Below are 19,453 nucleotides of genomic sequence, written 5' to 3'. Positions count from 1 at the left end.
CCCCATGTTGGTTTTTTATTATTAAAATACGGGGGATTTCCACAAGCAGGATACCCATGAACGTGCCATGATGGACGCCATCACAGCACGTTCATATGGTTCATTCTTCTTCTACCCTTTGTTATCGTATCGTGACCCCCCCCCCCCCCCCCCCTTCGCCCTGCAGGGAGCCCGTCGTCCAGGGCGACCTCCCCCACCCCTTCGCCCTGACCCTGTACGAGGACACCCTGTTCTGGACGGACTGGAACACCCACTCCATCCACGCCTGCCGCAAGCAGACGGGCGAGGACCGCCGCAAGATCCACTCGGACATCTTCTCGCCCATGGACATCCACGTCTTCAGCGCCTGGAGGCAGCCCACGGGTAAGCACCGCTTATTTATTAAAAAGGACATTTTATACACACAATACCATCAGTAGATCACTCGTCGACGCCATTTTGTTTTTAAGACTCGATAGGTAGATTGACGAACAGAGAGATTGTGACATCCGTCAGCAACACGCAAGCTCTGTGTTCGCCAATCTACTCAACGAGTCTTTAAAAACAAAATGGCGTCGACGGGTGATCTACCGATGGTATTGATGATGGTATAGAATCGGCTAAAAACTGCCAACTGAAGAAAGCGTCTATATGCGGTTTTTGTGCTCCAAAATAAACGTTTCAACTCGTTATCATACAAAACTTATCCCAAATCCATTTTACACAGGAATGACCCTTTAAAGGTGACATATTATACCACCAGGTGTGAGTGTGATGAGCCGTTACTAGCCTCTTCTGACATCACTAGTGGGCGTGTCCACCTAGATGTATGCTGGATAGATGGGCAACGTTTGTTACCGTCCACTGGGTGGGCTGGTAGAATGATCCATCCAGCATTCAAAACGGCGTGTAACGGCTAATCACAGTCACAGCTGGTTTGAATGTGTCACCGTTAACATCAGTCACGCTCTCAAAGGCCTTCCCTCGACCACATTAGGCCACACCCCCTGACCCCTTGGGCCAAGGCAGGGCAAAGGGGTGAACCTCCCCCAATCCCAGCCAGGAAAGGGAAACCCCTTGACAAGGAAAAAACAGGAACGCATGCCATCAGCCACTCGCGTACACATTTGACCATTTGGCAGGTAGAAAAAAACCCACTGGGTTACATAAAAGTTAATATTGGACCCTGAGAAGCCACAGGCTTGGCTATCTCTCCTTCCAAGGACAGCCCGCAGTAGGCAGATGTATAACAGCGAGAAAAAACAAACGACCAAATACATGGCACAGCACTGGGAACGGCACAGGGAGCGAGCGAAACCAGCTGGCTGAACAATTTACCCTCTGACACGGGCAATTTTCCGCCTGTGCACACATTGCAGTCAGTGGGGCAGCATGACTAAATGTCCCAAGTTAACTGTGTGTGTGTGTGTGTGTGTGTGTGTGTGTGTGTGTGTGTGTGTGTGTGTGTGTGTGTGTGTGTGTGTGTGTGTGTGTGTGTGTGTGTGTGTGTGTGTGTGTGTGTGTGTGTGTGTGTGTGTTCACTTGTTCTTATGAGGTGCCGTTGGGCAAGACCCTATAACTTCAGGCTCCGTTTGTGTGTGAACGCGTGTCAATGAATATGATGCATTGTCTGTAGATCCAGGGTTGTCCAGCATTTAGGGCGTTTCACCTCCAGCATGCAAGGTTCCGGGTTTGAATCCCAAAGTCGGCAGTCTGCCGACCCCTACCTGCTCCTTAATGACCTCTCATCTAATCTGTTTGTAGTGTCATAGTAATGGGGCTCGTAGCCAGAACAGTGGTGTCTAAAGGGCTGATTACAGTCCCACGTTGTTCACGCAACGCAAGGGGGTTTACGGACCCCTTACGTCCTCGCGGACCCTCCTAGCGTCCACCGCAAGGGCCGGACGTGCGCCTCCCAAAAATGTTAACCTTCTGTCGAGGCGACGCAGCAGCGAGGGCTGTGATTGGTCCGCTCGCTAAAACCCGACGCAGAACCATGAATGTTCAGGACTGCGTGGTCGTTCCGTTGCGTGACTGTGGGACCCTAATGAGCCCCCCTGCATCACCCTGGGTCTCCCCCCCCCCCCCCTCTGCAGTGCCCACCCCCTGCTCGCTGGAGAACGGAGGCTGCTCCCACCTGTGTCTCCTGTCGCCGGCCACGCCCTTCTACCGGTGCGCCTGTCCCACCGGCGTTCAGCTGCTGGACGACCGCAAGACCTGCCGCAACGGTACGGAGAGCTCACCCTCACTCACTCACTCCTTCAACTCATTCACTCTCACTCTCTCTCTCTCACCCTCGCACTCACTCACCCACTCACCCACTCACCCACTCACCCACTCACCCACTCACTCACTCACTCACTCACTCACTCACTCACTCACTCACTCACTCACTCACTCACTCACTCACTCACTCACTCACTCACTCACTCACTCAACTCACTCTCTTACTCAACTCACTCTCTTACTCAACTCACTCTCACAACTCACTCTCACAACTCACTCTTACAACTCACTCTTACAACTCACTCTTACAACTCACTCTTACAACTCACCCTCACAACTCTCACTCTCACAACTCACTCTCAATTAACTCACTCTCACATCTCACTCTCTCACTCACTCAACTCTCTCACTCTCTCACTCACTCACTCACTCACTCACTCACTCACTCACTCACTCACTCACTCACTCACTCACTCACTCACTCACTCACTCACTCACTCACTCACTCACTCACTCGCTCGCTCGCTCTCTATCGCCTCACTCTCTCGCCTCACTCACTCTCTCCCTCTCTCTGGCCTCACTCTCACCTCACTCACTCTACTCACTCAGCCCACCCACCTACTCGTCGAGTCCTTGTTTGAGGCGCATGCATCGCCAGCACATCCAGGCCGTCCTGGATCCACACTAGTTGAGAACCAAGCAAGCTGCTGGGTTTGAATCCCTTGCGTCCTCGATGGGCAAAGCAGGGCAGGTACCCAGGGCACGTGAAGCCCCTCCCCCCACTCTTCCACCTGACCGGGCTGTGGCGTGGTTAAGCCCCCCCTCCGTGCCCCCGTTCAGTGAGGTCCTCCGGGTCGGTCGGCCCCCCGTGCGGTCGGACCCCCCCTCCGTTCCCCTGAACGCAGAGAGCGCCGCATGCAGGCGTTTAGAGCCGGCCCCCGCTCCATTACCGCAAGGTGGTCCCAGCAGCTGAAGGTGCTGGGGGGGCTGACCTGACTGGTCGCCATGGTAACTCCACCATAACCATTTGAATGGAGAGGGGGGGGGCTTGCGTAACCAGCCCCCCCCCCCCTCCTCCTCCTTTCTACCCCCTCGCCACTCCTTTTATTTACATTTTTTCGGTTCAGTTCCCCCAGTCAACTGTGTGTGTGTGTGTGTGTGTGTGTGTGATGGGTGGGTTAGCGTGTGGTGTGTGTGTGTGTGTGGGTGTGTGTGTGTGTGATGGGTGGGTTAGCGTGTGGTGTGTGTGAGTGTGGGTGTGTGTGTGTGATGGGTGGGTTAGCGTGTGGTGTGTGTGTGTGTGTGTGAGGGGTGGGGGGTAGAGAGGGGTTCGTGGTACCAATCACATGACCCATTGGACAATAGCCTCCTTTCAACGGCTGGTTTTAACTCTTTCAGAACGGCTGGTGGAGGCTTTTTTTCCTTTTTGTTTTTGTTCGGTCGTTTTACATTTCCAATTTTACTCTACCCCCCCCCGGCCCTCCCATCCTGGCCGTACTTCTGCCATCACTCCTCCTAGCGAGGGCTGCTGCTGGCTGCTCGGCCCAGCCCAGAGCCCGGTCTCCAGGGGCTCGCAGTGGACTTTTGTTGGGCTATCCCTTAAACCACAAAAGGCCTCGGCCACCCTCTCCTCCACCACCACCACCCTATCCTCCTCCTCCTCCTCCTCCTCCTCCTCCTCCTCCTCCTCCTCCTCCTCCTCCTCCTCCACCACCCTCTCCTCCTCCTCCTCCACCACCCTCTCCTCCTCCTCCTCCACCGCCACCCTCTCCTTCTCCTCCTCCTCCGCCACCCTCTCCTCCTCCTCCTCCACTACCCTCTCCACCTCCACCACCACCCTTTCCTACTCCTCCTGCTCCTCCTCCATCCTCTCCTCCTCTTCCTCCTCCACCCTTTCCTGCTCCTCCTCCACCACCCTCTCCTCCTCCTCCTCCTCCTCCTCCTCCTCCTCCTCCTCCTCACCCTCTCCTCCTCCTCCTCCTCCTCCTCCACCCTCTCCTCCTCCTCCTCCCGTTCGGCCCTCCAGGGTACAATGCGAGGAGGGGAGTTGAAAGCGCCGCCTAAGTTGCTAATTTGTCCGCTCCTTTGTGCGCCGTCACCATGTGACCCCTGCACACACGCAATTTGGATTTGGGGAGAAAGACGGTGGATGGGGGGGGGGGGGGGGGGGGTAGGCCCTGTCCACACGGAGAAGATCTTTTGGGGAAACGTTCACACAGAACAGGCTGTAAAGCTGTTGGTGCTGGTTGTGGTTGTGTGTTAGTGTTGGTTCTGCTCTGTTTAGAGGATTCACGAAGAGGTGAGGACATTCATAGTTCGACACCATTTCAAAAGTTTTCATATCATAAAAAACCTGGATAACAGATATATCTGTGATGGGTCTATATCGAAAAAATAAAATCAGCCAACCGATCTATCGGTCGGGCTCTACCAGACACCCTCACCCCACTCACCCACTCTCCCCCCCCCCCCCCGCAGGCCCCACCCAGGTGCTGCTGCTAGCCCGGCGCACCGACCTGCGCCGCATCTCTCTGGACACGCCCGACTTCACGGACATCATCCTGCAGGCGGACGACATCCGGCACGCCATCGCCATCGACTACGACCCGGTGGACGGACACATCTACTGGACGGACGACGAGGTCAAGGCCATCCGGCGGTCGGCGCTGGACGGCAGCGACGCCCAGTTCGTGGTCACCTCGCAGGTCAACCACCCCGACGGCATCGCCGTGGACTGGATCGCCCGCAACCTGTACTGGACGGACACGGGCACGGACCGCATCGAGGTGACCCGGCTCAACGGCACCATGCGCAAGATCCTCATCTCGGAGGACCTGGACGAGCCACGCGCCATCGTACTGGACCCCGTGGCCGGGTGAGTGTGGGGGGGGGGAGGGGGGGAAGAGGGGAGGGCGACAGTCACTCAGGAGGTAGAGCGGGTTGCCTGGTAACCGGAAAGTCGCCGGTTCGATCCCCGGCTCCTCCTAGCCGAGCGTCGAGGTGTCCCCGAGCGAGACGCCGTCACCCCGACTGCTCCTGACGAGCCCGCTGTCGCCCTGAGGGGTCGACTCCGCCGTCGGTGTGTGAACGTCTGCATGAACGGTTCAAGATGGATGTTGAAATGTTGGAAGTTGTTTTGCGGTCGTCGCTCTAGAAACTTAAGTTTCCTTTCATTGCTTTGTTTCTCACGGAGCAAGAATCAAATCGAAATTTTATCTTCTTAGACTACTTTATTATTATTACATGGGAAAATCCACCCGTCACATCTGCTGTGCATTCCAGTTCCAGGAGGTCCGATGCGTTTAGTTTGAGTGGGAATAGCGTGCCTTCCCGTAATAAAGCGGAGCACCCAGTCATGCGTTTAAACCGTTAGTTCTCACCAATCACCGATTGAAGCGTTTATGAATCATTATCGCTTTTTATGTGTGCAATTTTTTCCGGGCTGCATTTGGCTCAGGAGGTACAGCGAGCGAACTGGCCGTGTGAGTGTCGAGGTGTCCCTGAGCGAGACGCCTCACCCTGACTGCTCCCGACGAGCCGCTGGCTCGTCGGGAGCAGTCAGGGTGAGGCGTCTCGCTCAGGTCACCCTGCGTGGCCGACACCGCCGTCAGTGTGTGAATGTGTGGCCGTATCGTAAAGCGCTTTGAGCTGCCGCTGGTTAGAAAGGCGCTGTGTGTATATAAATGCACTCCATTTCCCCCTTTGCTAACCGTGCGCCTGCTCCCCATAGGTACATGTACTGGACCGACTGGGGCGAGGTGCCCAAGATCGAGCGGGCGGACCTGGACGGGATGGAGCGCCTAGTGATGGCCAACACCTCTCTGGGCTGGCCCAACGGCCTGGCCCTGGACTACCACGAGCGCAAGATCTACTGGGGCGACGCCAAGACGGATAAAATCGAGGTAGCCATTGCCTCCCCGAGTTGTTTTTTTGATATTTCCATCGCTCTGGGGTTTTAAAGTTTGATTTTTATTCCCAGCAAACCCTGGGTGTTCCCACCGCGGGCCAGCAGGCCGTTATCAGGTGTTTCACAACGGGTGTGCTTTTGAGTTGACGGCTTTTTGGAAGGTGCCCAGGCCAGACCTCACAGTGTGTGTGTGTGTGTGTGTGTGTGTGTGTGTGTGTGTGTTGGAGGCCAGGAATAGCAGCCAAGGACACGGCTTGAGCTCGGAACCCACCCGTGGTCTCGCCGTGGTGGGGGAGCGGGCCACCGATGTAGCGCCTTGGAGAGCCAAAAAGCCCCAGGCTCTTGGTGGCGGGTTCGGTACCGGTTTCAGTGGTTCTCTGGTAACGGCCGTGGGGCAACGTATGAGATTTTTCTGGACAGTAAGGTATTTTTGCTCGGAATAAAACAAATACAAAGGGTGCTTTTTGAGGCAGGCGTTTAGCGCGTAGGGTATAAATACCCTGTTTTCAATCTTTCCTGCGTTTGTTTTGGAGCGGCTCGTCCACAAGGCTGTTATGAAACCGAAATAACCGAAGTAAGATGTTCCTCTCGGTTTGGTACCAAAGCGTCGGTTCTTGGGAGGTCTTTTCCCAAGCCGCTGCCGGCGTCCTGCCACCACGCTCGTTCTGCTGCTGTCACCAGCAGAACAGTCCCATTGTTTCCACATGTCTGACCCGCGTAGACCCGTAACCCAACAATGAACTCGGATCAAATCTCCACTTTGTGTGTATCGTTCTTAACATAACCGTCGTCACTCGATGACGTGCGAAGCGCCCGGCCAGCGACGCGTTTACGTTACCGTCGGCGGGACGCCGGCGTTGATAAACAGCTCCTACTCCAAAATAAAGGGGCCCTTTCGAATACACACTTTGGTGTGTGTGTTTACATTATCTGAAGTAGGCGCTTGAGTCGCCCCGTTCCCCGTCCTCATCGCCCTGACACTTTATCGTCAACACGGTCTCTCGCCCTCCCTCTCCCTTCATCCATCCATCCAGTCAGTCAGTCAGTCAGTCAGTCAGTCAGTCAGTCAGTCAGTCATCCATCCAGGCCCTCCACCCCCCGTCCCGAGGATCAGAGTGGTGAAGCCCACATCATCTGCTACCCCACACCCCCCCAGCCCCACATCAAAGCCACCCGCTGCCTAGCAACAGGGTGGTTAAACGTCGGCGCTTTAAGGGTGTTGACAGTTTCGGCCGGTACCAAATTTACTAGGGGGGGGGGGGGGGGGGGGGTTTGGCTACCGGTGTTCTGCATGTCGGGGGGCCTGGGAGCCACACAAGACATGGTGGATGTTTTCTTTAATTTTTTCCTGCTTCGTAACCACACCAGTCCTCCTTCGAGCGCCCCCTCTTTTACGGCCTCTCTCTCCCCCCCCCCTCCCTCTCTCCCCCCTCCCTCCCTCCCCCCCCCCCCCTACTTTTCCTTGCTTTCCCCCGCTCCAAAAGCGTTTTTATTTTATTTGTAATTTTTCAAAGTGGACTGACTCAAGTCGAGTCCTGCGTGGATGATGTGGTCGGCGTCTTTACACACACACACACACACACACACACACACACACACACACACACACACACACACACACACACACACACACACACACACACACACACACACACACACACACACACACACACACACACACACACACACTACACACTACAAACTATGCTCATCGCGTGCAAGTACCCTGTTGCCTCCAAGGTACTGTGGGGGTGGGGGGGGGGGGGTGTAATAGACCCAGGGTTTGGTGCCAGGGGTTTCGTTCTGCGTTTGGCTGTTCTTTCTTTTTTCTTTCTCCATTCTTTTTTTTTTTTTTTTTTTCTTCGTATTCGTTTTTTTTTTTTCTTCCTTCGCTTTATCGCAACGGACCGGGTTCTTGCGGCTCAATCCCACATCTGGTTCCGATTGCGGCGTCCACGCCAGCTGTGGTCCCCTCTGTTTAGAATAGCCTCGGAGGCCGCGCCAGACCGCTCCGTAGCGCCCCACTGCCAAACCCGCCGAGACCTCGTCGGCTGAGGCCATCTCGACGAGGGTGGAAACTGTGTGTGTGTGTGTGTGTGTGTGTGTGTGTGTGTGTGTGTGTGTGTGTGTGTGTGTGTGTGTGTGTGTGTGTGTGTGTGTGTGTGTGTGTGTGTGTGTGTGTGTGTGTGTGTGACAGCTCGGGACCCTCTCCTCGCTGTAGTACACACATTGTTGTTCCGTCGTGTCGACAGAGTAAATGGACTTAATCGACGGGCTAACATTTCAAACTCTCTGCTGTCGAGGCTCCAGGTCACCTTTTCTTTTTTCTTTCTTTCTTCTCTTTTTCTCGTTCCCTCTGTGATTGAACCACAGAACGGGACTGGGCCGTACAAGGGGGAGGGTTGGGGCGGGGGGGGGGGGGGGTTAACCATGGACTACCCATCATGCAATGCGGCGGGACCCTATTGTCCTGAAGTCTTCTCTGGGGTCGCCGTTGGTCCAGGGCGGATAACATCACGCGCTTATTCCAACCCCCTCCTCCTCCTCTTCCTCACCAGGCTGGGCTCGCGGCTCAGCGATCAGCCCGGGGGGGGTGTGGTACACCGTGGTCCTGGCCCCCGCTGTGAACCTATCTTTATTTATAACCCTAGGCCAGGCGGAGGCCATGACGCATCGCATTCCCCTCTGGTTACCGAGGCGATAGTCAGGGATTACTCACCAGTGGTCGACAGTCCAACATCTGGCCGGGAGAAGGTGCTCCAACCTCACCCACCACAGCCCCCCCCACCCCACACACACACTACTGTGTGTCAGTGTGTGTGTGTGAACCCCCCCCCTCCGAATCCTTGCCCTTAACAACCAACCCTAGCCTCCGGCAGCTACAGACACACTCTGCATGCGTAAATCCGCTCGTGGTAAACAGACCCCCCCCCCTTCCACCCCCACCACCGCTACACATACCCCTCTTCCTCCTCCTCCTCCTCTTTTACTCCCCCCCCCCCCCCCCCCCCCCCCTCTTTGAAATAGAGTAAGACGTCAAAGTTGGTCCGTGTGCAGCCGAGGGTAAATGTGGCGGCCATATGCGCCGCGCTTTGTTTGTTTGCACCGCCCGTTGCATCTAATCAGCGGCCCCTCGGACGCGTCGCCAGGGGGGCCCCTACGCACGGGACCGGGGCCCACGTCCGGGCCCCCGGCCCCGAACTCCAGACAGCCTCGCGCTCGCTTCCACCGCACGTGGAAACGAGTTCCGGTCCGGTTTGGCCTCGCCTCACCTCACACGGCCCCGCCCGCTTGTTCCTGACGGGGAAACAAGACCCGGGCCTCCCTGGTGGTTCGGAGGGGGGGGGGGGAGGGTAGAGGGGGGTATGGGGGGGGTTTAGACGTTCGGGACGGGCATGCCTCCAGACGTCGGTGAAAGCGAGGCAGCAGGAATATTGTTTTAGTTTGGGTCGTCCACTGGGAAGGTGTGTGTGTGTGTGTGTGTGGAACGCCCGGAGCGTTGCTTCAGTGTGCCACGCTGGCTTTGAAGTCGGTGGGTTTGCTGAGGCCTCCTTGATGGTAAAGCCCTCGAATCGATTCCCGTGAGAGACCTGCCCGAAAGAGTTACTCCAGCTAGAGGCTATCTTTGTGAGTTTCGGGGTTTGCGTACCCCTTTAAGCACTTCTCTTCAGTTTTCTTCCGTTCAGTTTGGGTCTCGCTTCGGGTCAGCCAACTTAAAAACTTTACATTTTTTAAGTTGTCACGTTATACATTAAGGGGGGTTTGCTATTTTCGACGAAAACCGCTTTTCCAGAGTGCTTGTTTCCGATTGTTTCCGATTGGCTGCAAACGAGTACCGGTACTGTGGTTCTGACAACCAATCACAAAGCCCCTTCCTCCTGCTCCTTTGGAACCCAAAATTATATATATTCTTTCACCTCACGTGGCGTTATTTGAATGCCATGCGAACTTTGAGGGGTTGGCCTTACCTTGAAGTTCAAGCTTTGAGCCACGGTTTTAGCAAAATAGGTTTGAGGGGTGCTGTTCCCTCCGACCACCTACTGTCCAGCTGTAGCAATGTCTTCCTAACGTCTCTCTCTCTCTCTCTCTCTCTCTCTCTCTCTCTCTCTCTCTCTCTCTCTCTCTCTCTCTCTCTCTCTCTCTCTCTCTCTCTCTCTCTCTCTCTCTCTCTCTCTCTCTCTCTCTCTCTCTCTCTCTCTCTCTCCTCTCTCTCTCTCTCTCTCTCTCTCATCTCTCTCTCTCTCTCTCTCTCTCTCTCTCTCTCCTCTCTCTCTCTCTCTCTCTCTCTCTCTCTCTCTCTCTCTCTCTCTTCCCCCCCTCCCCCCCCAGATGATGAACATGGACGGGTCGGGCCGGCGGGAGCTGGTGGAGGACAAGCTGCCTCACATCTTCGGCTTCACGTTGCTAGGCGACTACATCTACTGGACGGACTGGCAGCGGCGCAGCATCGAGCGCGTGCACAAGCGCACGGCCGAGCGCGAGGTCATCATCGACCAGCTGCCCGACCTCATGGGCCTCAAGGCCGCCTACGTGCACGAAGCGCACGGTGAGTTCTACCGGGCAGTCCGGTCCCTGTCTTCGGGAGGACTTTACTGGGTTGATCGGCTTTTTGAGGGTTCAACTGTTGACTGGTAATCAGAAGGTCGCTAGTTCGATCCCCGGGTCCTCCTAGCTGTGTCGTGGTGTCCCCTGACTCCAATATAAATTATATTAATTTATTCTACAACTTTCAAATATTTAACTTCTAAACCTTACATTATTATGGATTATTACACGGCTCTTCTCAATGCTGTAGACTGCTCCATTCACTTGCATCCTTCTCAACGTTTAGCAAGTCAATTATTTTTGTTTGTGCTCCGTTGACTTGCATGGGCACTTCACAACTTCCGTCGGTGAATTATATTTGATAATTCACCGTTGCCAAGTATAATTGACAGCTGTCGAGGTAAACTAAAGGATTTTTTGGCATTCGCCATTTTAATCTAGATTAATCTAGATTAATTCCAAAATGAATCTATGCCCACCACTAACTTTTACAAATGTATCAAAAGATCAAAGATATTAGAGTTGCAAACTCCTATAACTTGGTCATTCCCGGGCAAAACATTTTTGGGGAGGGGAGGGGGGGGGGGGGGAGGCTTTGAGGGGGCTCAGCCTTTATCAGGGGGAGCTTAAGCCCCCGCTGGCCCCCCCCCCTCGGGCCGGCGCTGACCCGGACTAACCCGGTATTAGTCTGGAGCCTAAGGTCTTCTGGTTGGTTTACCAATAACAAACACACCGGTTGGGTTCTCTTGGATCTCCGATCGGGGCCGGGCTCCGCTCAGCCAGAGGTCTCTACAGATCTGTGGGCCCGTTCAAATTAATGGATCTCACAATCGTCCGCCCCAGCCCCTGTTTGTATTCTGAGCGCGCTCCGGTTTAAACGGTGTTCCCAGCCGAGGTTATTAAGTTGTTACGACCGAGTCGCCACCACCATCCAGAACGCAGCCAGACTCCGGGCTCCCTCACCCCCTCACCCCCTCACCCCCTCACCGGAGGGTGAGGGGGTGAGGGGGTGAAGGAGCCCGGAGTCTGGCTGCGTTCTGGATGGTTAATTGACTTAATTGACTTAATGGACCTATCGCACAACTGTTTTGAAAGACTTGATAGACCCCATCGACTCAATTTGTAACATTTCTTTTGTAGGACTGTTTTTTCAGAGTTATCTTTGTCAGTTCACCGCATGAACGCCCCGAGGGGTCTCGCCGCCGGCTCGGACCCCGACCTGCCTCTCCGGTTTCTTACATCAAACTCTTTGTTTTCTTCTCCTCTTCCTCACCCCCTCCCCCCTCACCACCACCACCCCCCCCCCACAACACCATCACATCCTCCCCCGCCCCCTCCCCCCCCTCACCACCACTCCTTCCCTCCCCCCCCCCCCCCCCCCTCCCCAGGCACCAACGCGTGTGCGGAGGCCAACGCGGGCTGCAGCCACCTGTGCCTGTTCACGCCGCGCGGCGCGCAGTGCGCCTGCCCCAGCGGCCTGGAGCTCATCGCGGACATGGCCACGTGCATCGTGCCCGAGGCCTTCCTGCTCTTCTCCCGCCACACGGACATCCGCCGCATCTCCCTGGAGACCAACAACAACAACGTGGCCATCCCGCTCACCGGCGTCAAGGAGGCCTCCGCGCTCGACTTTGACGTCACCGACAACCGCATCTACTGGACCGACATCACGCTCAAGGTGAGGGGGGGGAGGGAGGGAGGGAGGGGGCTGAGTGGGGGAGGGAGGGAGTGAGGGGGCTGAGTGGGGGAGGGAGGGAGTGAGGGGGCTGAGTGGGGGAGGGAGGGAGTGAGGGGGCTGAGTGGGGGAGAGTTGGTCGGTGATGGAGAGTGGAAAGGGGAGAGTGGTTGGGTGAGGGTGGTTCTGTAAGGATAAAGTGTGTGTGTGTGTGTGTGTGTGTGTGTGTGTGTGTGTGTGTGTGTGTGTGTGTGTGTGTGTGTGTGTGTGTGTGTGTGTGTGTGTGTGTGTGTGTGTGTGTGTGTGTGTGTGTGTGTGTGAACAATACAAGGGAGGGAGTGGTTTATCCGGGGCTCCTCTCGGCTGTTTGGCTCGCCTCCCAAAAAAGTATGTCTGAGTAATGGGCTCCCACGAGACGCCCTGCTTGGAATAACTGATGGCTGAACCCCCCCCGTCCCCCCCGTCTCCCCTCCCCCCCCCCCGTCTCCCTATGCTCGAGTCCCCCCAGGCCCCCGATGCGTCCCCCAGTTCCGTTGTCTTTAGCTGAGGGAGATAATTATTTCTCAACATTTCTCAACATCTCAGTCTATTTATAGACCCGCTCAATGTAAATGCGGCCGTATCCTGTGGTGGTCTTGCGGTTATTGTTATTATCTGGGGTGGGGGGGGGGGGTTATGTTATGTTATGTTTTGTTTTTCCCCCTCAAGGTGATTTCTCAGCTAATGAGCCGGAGCGAGGTTCTGGCTTGTTTTGGAGCCGTTTGGAGGGAGAGGGAGAGGGAGAGAGGGAGAGGGAGAGAGGAGAGGGAGAGGGAGAGAGTAGGAGAGGGAGAGAGGGAGGGAGAGAGAGAGAGGGAGAGCGCTGAACAGATCAGTGTGGAGGAGGACTGGCGGTTTGTGTTTTTAAGGGCTTTAGTTTTTTTTGCAGAATCTGCAGTCATCTGAGAAGGGGGGTGAATTATATGATAACAGCCTCCAGCTAGTTCTGCTATATCATTCATCGTAGTCAAACTTTGCATTTATTTTGAATCCATGCCCACGCAAATTCTTCTTCCGAGACAACGGCGCTGGACTGGATAACAATATGCAATTTTGAAAGACTTTCTGAGAAACGGTTTCAGTTCAGTATCGTTTTTTTTTTTCAAACTGTCATAATACTTCCTGGCCTCCTCCTCCAACTCCACCTGGGTTACGAGGAGCTCGTTAGTCACGCTCGCTGCCTATTGGCTGCCGCCCTCGGAACAAAATGGCCGAGAGTCGTTAGAAAGCCGTGGCATTCTTAAATGGTACCTTACTGGACGTCTCTCGAGGGAATTGTGTTCACCTGTTGTCAGTCAATCGTTGGGGCCACGGTGATTAGCGTTCCTTCAACGCTCATCATTAGTCGAGTTTAACGAGGGTGGAAGGATTTTGTTGTTTGTCGCCGGGTGTTTGACTGACAAGCGGCAACCGACGTGCTAGGGTTAGGTCCCCCCGTTCCCGCGGACTAGCAGTAGGCCTTTATGGGCAAGACGCCCGACCTCTCTACCCGCGGCTTAACTATCGCCGTTCGTTCTACGATTGCATTTGATAAGTGTCTGCTGAATGACTGAAGGACTCACTGGAGCTTGTTTTGTCCCTCTCTCCCTCTTTTTGTCTGTGTCTGTCTCTCTCTCTCCCTCTTTTTCTCTGTCTCTCCCTCTGTCTCCCTCTTTTTCTCTGTCTCTGTCTCTCTCTCGCTCTTTTCTCCGTCTCTCTATCTCTGTCTCTCTCTTTCTTTCTTTTTCTCTGTCCGTCTGTCTCTCTATCTCTGTCTCTCTATCTCTCTTTCTTTCTTTCTTCTTTCTTTCGTTTCCTTCCTCACCCCACAGACGATCAGCCGTGCGTTCATGAACGGCAGTGCCCTGGAGCACGTGGTGGAGTTCGGGTTGGACTACCCCGAGGGCATGGCCGTGGACTGGCTGGGGAAGAACCTGTACTGGGCGGACACGGGCACCAACCGCATCGAGGTGGCCAAGCTGGACGGCCAGCACCGGCAGGTGCTGGTGTGGAAGGACCTGGACAGCCCCCGCGCACTCGCCCTGGACCCGGCAGAAGGGTGAGAGAGAGAGGGAGGGGGAGAGAGAGGGAGTGTGTGAGAGAAGGAGACGGTGTGTGTGTGAGAGAGGGAGTGGGGGAGAGGGAGTGAGAGAGTGAGTTGATGTGTGAGAGAGAGAGGGAGAGCTACCGTGGGTCCGTGGGCGTCTCCCTTAGGGATAGGGTGAGAAGCTCAGCCATCCGTGAGGAACTCGGATTAGAGCCGCTGCTCCTTTACTTAGAAAGGAGTCAGCTGAGGTGGTTCGGGCATCTGGTAACGATGCCCACTGGGCGCCTTCCTTGGGAGGTGTTTCAGGCACGTCCAGTGGGGAGGAGACCTCGGGGAAGACCCAGGACTAGGTGGAGAGATTATATCTCAACACTGGCCTGGGAACGCCTCGGGATCCCCCCGTCAGAGCTGGTCAATGTGGCCCGGGAAAGGGAAGTCTGGGCCCCCCTGCATGAGCTGCGACCCCCGCGACCCGACCCCGGATAAGCGGATGACGATGAGATGATGACAAGAAACTCCCATAATGCATTCTGATGGTACACGTCGTGTAACTTAGTAGGATTGCCGGAGCCCATATATGGGTGTGCACTTTATGCCCCCGCATTATATCGGCAACCCAACAGTCAGCTATGGAGTTGGTTACTGGGCAACAGTGGAATCGTTCAAGGGGTCACCGGTCAGCTCGGGGACGATGTAGTGTGCGTTCCCCGACAGTCCCGGTGGACAGCGCTGCGTGTGCTGTCGCTTCACCAGACAGCCTCTACCCACGGGGCCGTCGAGGACCGCTTCACTGTAACCTAACGCCGCCGTGGTTGGGGAGTACCATGTCCGTCTGACCGCAGTACTTTTCTAGCACATTCTTCTGAACAGTAAGATGTGTCTGGTGTCTAGACCAATCGACGGACACCGTCGATTGTTTTTTTTTATCGTGAAGATTGACCAATCAGGGCCGCATCGTTTCTGTTTTGTGCAATCGTAAAATGAAAGCAATGATGAGTGACCATCAGTCGCAAAATGAAATGCCAGGTGTCGAGAAATTGTCGAGTCCCTTACACCACCGCCAACAACAACCAGTGTCATACGGAGAAGCATCTGTCTGTGCGATTTATTCGTTGACTGTTTAAAAAAAAAAAAAAACTGAGCATGGTTTTGAAACACCTGCCTTCAATACATCATTGTTCATGTTTGATCGGGTTTAGGCAAGGCAAGGCAACTTTATTTATGTAACACTTTTCATACACAAGGCAGTCTCAAAGTGACTCACGTGAAAACATCGGCATACAATAAAATAAAATAATAAAAGAAAAATATAAGTAAAAAAAATCAAAGGCGCAGGAAAGAAATGTATTGTAAAAAATGTGTTTAAGATTTAGCAGAGAGCTAAAGCAAACATAAAAGTCTTCAGTCTTTTAAGAGTGGTCACTCTTAAGTCCTCAGGGAGTTAATTCCAGCTATTTGTTGCATTGTAATTTATTTTTATACCTGCTGTTTTAACACGTGTCTCCCCGTTCTCTCCAGGTTCATGTACTGGACGGAGTGGGGAGGCAAGCCCAAGATCGACCGGGCGGCGATGGACGGCACGGGGCGCCTCACGCTGGTGCCCGACGTGGGCCGGGCCAACGGGCTGACCATCGACTACGCGGAGCGCCGACTGTACTGGACGGACCTGGACACCACGCTCATCGAGTCCTCCAACATGCTCGGTGAGTCGCTGCTCCACGTTTTTCCGGAAACCCCGTCGCGTAGATTTGAATAGGGATGGTGATCTTGTTATCAACGTTGTAGTACGTGGGAATGTGGAAAACGTGTACGATAATCGGAACCATTTCTAACTGCTGTTATCGTGTCCAAAAAGGTTTCCGAAAAACATGGAAAAGTTCGGATCGTCCAACCTTTTTTTATTTTCTGTTAAAAAACACAAACAAGAATTGTTCTCTTGGCCCCAAGACCAGCGTTGTTTAATGTGAACACGAATCAAAACAATAAAACGGTTAATAAATCGGATTCGGGGGCCGAATTCCGAAAAACGCTGTTCACTGGCGATGGTTCCCGGGTCCGACGCCGCCCGGTGCGGCGGGGGGGGCGTCTCCCGATCCTCCCCAGCGGCTGAACTCTGCGCGGCGCCCGCAGAGTGTATTTCTGTCCGCTCGCTCCTCGCAGCCGACGCCGGGGATCAGATGACGGGCGCAGAGTATGTTCTCAATTAGTGTTACGGAGCCTGGTCGGCGTCTATATATAGGGCAGGAGAGGGTGGTGGGGGGTGGGGGTGGGGGGGGAGAGGGAGGGAGAGGGAGAGGGAGGGAGAGAGAGAAGGGGTGGCACCGGGCGACTTCAAAAGGTTCTTTAATGGCCCCGCGCGCTTGAAACAAAAAGCGTCTCTCCGCCGCGGCGCTTGGAGGTCGTGTTCCAAAACATTCCCCCGGCGTCGGCGAATGTACACCAGCCCCTCGGAGTACCCCTTGGAGGGAAACAAATTCTGTGTGTGTGTGGGGGGGGGGACGGGCCGAGGGTACGGTGGGGGGTGGGGGGTGAAGTGACGGAGCAGATTAATCCAGCGCCTGCGCCGGGTCTGTCTGTCCGCCACACCGCCGACTGGAGACACTTTCCCTGTGTTCTGTGTTTCCCTCGATCCTTCTGCGCGTGTGTCGTTCGTCTCGTGCGCTCCTCATGGTCTATGGCGGGGGTCGGCAACCCTAGGCACGCGTGCCACCACTGGCACGTGGCAGCATAATCATTGGCACACTTCAATTTTCTTTTGGGACATTTCCTCCCAGTGCAAATATGTTTAAATGAGTTACTGAAAGCAGTGTTCTGAAATGGGATCAGATAATAGTATGTAGCCTATGTTGTGAGTAACGGAGAAGAAAATATTTAAAATATTGTTGCAAGTGGCCTGTATGCATCGCCTTCACATGGTTTTGTCTTAAAGATATTGATGTGGATGGTTCCAACATTCTCATATATTCTAGTTTTTTACATTCCCCACATTGCAAATATGTTTTTGAATGAGTTTCCGAAAGTGGTGTTTTAAGATGGGACATATGTAATTATAATTTGTAATCCCATGTTGCAAATATAACAACAAAAAAAACATTATACAATTCCAGGTCTTCTGGAAATGTTTTTGGTCGCTGTGTCATAATTAATAATTCAGCTTAATATTTAATATATTGTTGTTTAAGGCACACTCATTGACGAGAAATGTTCAAACTGGCACTGCATCAGTTAGTTAGTTTGGGCGTTTAGCAGATGCTTTTATCCAAAGCGACTTACATCGGTTAATACACACATTGACACACCGACGGCAGGGTCGACCATGCAAGGCGACAGCCAGCTCGTCAGGAGCAGTGAGGGTTAAGTGTCTCGCTCAGGGACACATCGACACTCGGGGGGAGCTGGGGATCGAACTAGCAACCTTTCGGTTACAAGACAACTGCTCTACTGCTCTACCTCCTAACCCACTGCATGTTGAAAAGGTTGCTAACCCCTGGTCTAAGTTAAACGGACTGCTTTCATACAGCGCATTTCTAACCAGTCAAAAGCGCTTTTGACCAGTCAAAACCAGTCAAAAGCGCTTTACAACATTGCATTCGCACATTCACGTACACATTCACACACCCGACGGCGGAGTCGACCCCTCAGGGCGACAGCCAGCCTCGTCACGAGCAGTCGGGGTGAGGTACCTGGCTCGACGACAGTGTGTCCGTGACAGTGTGTTGGTCACGCCCACAGATACCGGGTTTGAACCCCCGACCGCCACAACCTTTCACAATCCAACAGCCGAACGCCTGACTCCTCATTAAAGACCTGCACCTCAAGTCACCGGCTGTCACTTTCGTCCGTCCCAAAAACTATCCCCCCCCCCCCCCCCATCGGGCAGCAGTAGCTCAGGAGGTAGAGCGGGTTGGCTGGTAACAAGAGGGTTGCTAGTTCGATCCCGGCTCCTCCTAGCTGAGTGTCGCGGTGTCCCTGAGCGAGACGCCTCACCCTGACGAGCTGGCTGTCGCCCTGCATCGCTGACTCCGCCGTCGGGGTGTGAATGTCTGCGTGAACGGGCGAAAGTCAGGCAATATCATAAAGCGCTTTGGATATAAGCGCTCTATTAACGCAGTCCATTTACCATCCCCCCCCCCCCCCCCCCCCCCCCCCCCCCCCTGCAGGCAAGGAGCGGGAGGTGATCGCCGACGACCTGCCGCACCCCTTCGGCCTCACCCAGTACCAGGACTACATCTACTGGACGGACTGGAGCCAGCGCAGCATCGAGCGCGCCAACAAGACCAGCGGCCGCAACCGCACGGTGATCCAGGGCCACCTGGACTACGTCATGGACATCCTGGTGTTCCACTCCTCGCGCCAGGGCGGCTGGAACGCCTGCGCCGCCACCAACGGACACTGCTCCCACCTGTGCCTGGCCGTGCCCGTGGGCGGGTGTGTGTGCGGCTGCCCCGCCCACTACTCGCTGAACCTCGACAACAAGACCTGCAGCGGTGAGTCTGGGGGCCGGGGGGGGGGAGAGGTGGGAAAGAGGGTCAGGGGGGTCTTTCTCTTTCTCTCTGGTTCTCCTTTTCTCTGTCTCTCTCTTGTCTCTCTCTCCCTCTCTCTTTCTCTGTGTCTCTTTCTCTCAGTCTCTTTGTCTCTGTCTCTGTCTGTCTCTCTATCTCTCTCTCTCTGTCTCTCTACCCCTGTCTCTGGCTCTGTGTCTCTCTGTCTCTTTGTCTCTCTCTGTCTCTCTCTGTCTCTCTAGCTCTCTGGCTCTCTGTCTCTCTCTGTCTCTCTACCCCTGTCTCTGGCTCTGTGTCTCTCTCTGTCTCTCTGTCTCTCTGTCTCTCTGTCTCTCTTTGTCTCTGTCTCTCTCTCTCTATACCCCTGTCTCTGGCTCTCTCTCTCTCTCTGTCTCTTTGTCTGTCTGTCTCTCTACCCCTGTCTCTGGCTCTGTGTCTCTCTCAGTCTCTTTGTCTCTGTCCCTGTCCATCTCTCACTCTCTGACTCTCCCTCTGACTGAGTGAAAGAGGGTTGGTGATCGGGAGATGAGCGTTTTTTTACCCGCTGCTGCAAG

At 54.6% G+C, this 19,453-nt stretch overlaps 1 protein-coding gene across 1 annotated transcript in view; it reads left to right on the top strand.

Moving 5' to 3' along the window:
* The window catches only part of lrp6 (low density lipoprotein receptor-related protein 6), a 58,777-nt gene that overhangs the window by 18,479 nt on the left and 20,845 nt on the right, over positions 1-19,453 (top strand). Inside the window, exons 4-12 of the mRNA XM_056588194.1 lie at positions 167-363; positions 2,076-2,207; positions 4,684-5,080; positions 5,936-6,107; positions 10,442-10,658; positions 12,046-12,335; positions 14,183-14,409; positions 15,916-16,100; positions 18,558-18,884. Coding sequence (XP_056444169.1) covers positions 167-363; positions 2,076-2,207; positions 4,684-5,080; positions 5,936-6,107; positions 10,442-10,658; positions 12,046-12,335; positions 14,183-14,409; positions 15,916-16,100; positions 18,558-18,884 — 2,144 coding nt within the window. The remainder of the gene's footprint in view (positions 1-166; positions 364-2,075; positions 2,208-4,683; positions 5,081-5,935; positions 6,108-10,441; positions 10,659-12,045; positions 12,336-14,182; positions 14,410-15,915; positions 16,101-18,557; positions 18,885-19,453) is intronic.

The sequence above is a fragment of the Gadus chalcogrammus genome, chromosome 4 (genome assembly GCF_026213295.1).
Source record: "Gadus chalcogrammus isolate NIFS_2021 chromosome 4, NIFS_Gcha_1.0, whole genome shotgun sequence".
In the NCBI taxonomy this organism is placed as follows: Eukaryota; Metazoa; Chordata; class Actinopteri; order Gadiformes; family Gadidae; genus Gadus; species Gadus chalcogrammus.
Note: the sequence above shows the minus strand (reverse complement) of the source record. Positions and strands in the feature narration are given on the sequence as shown.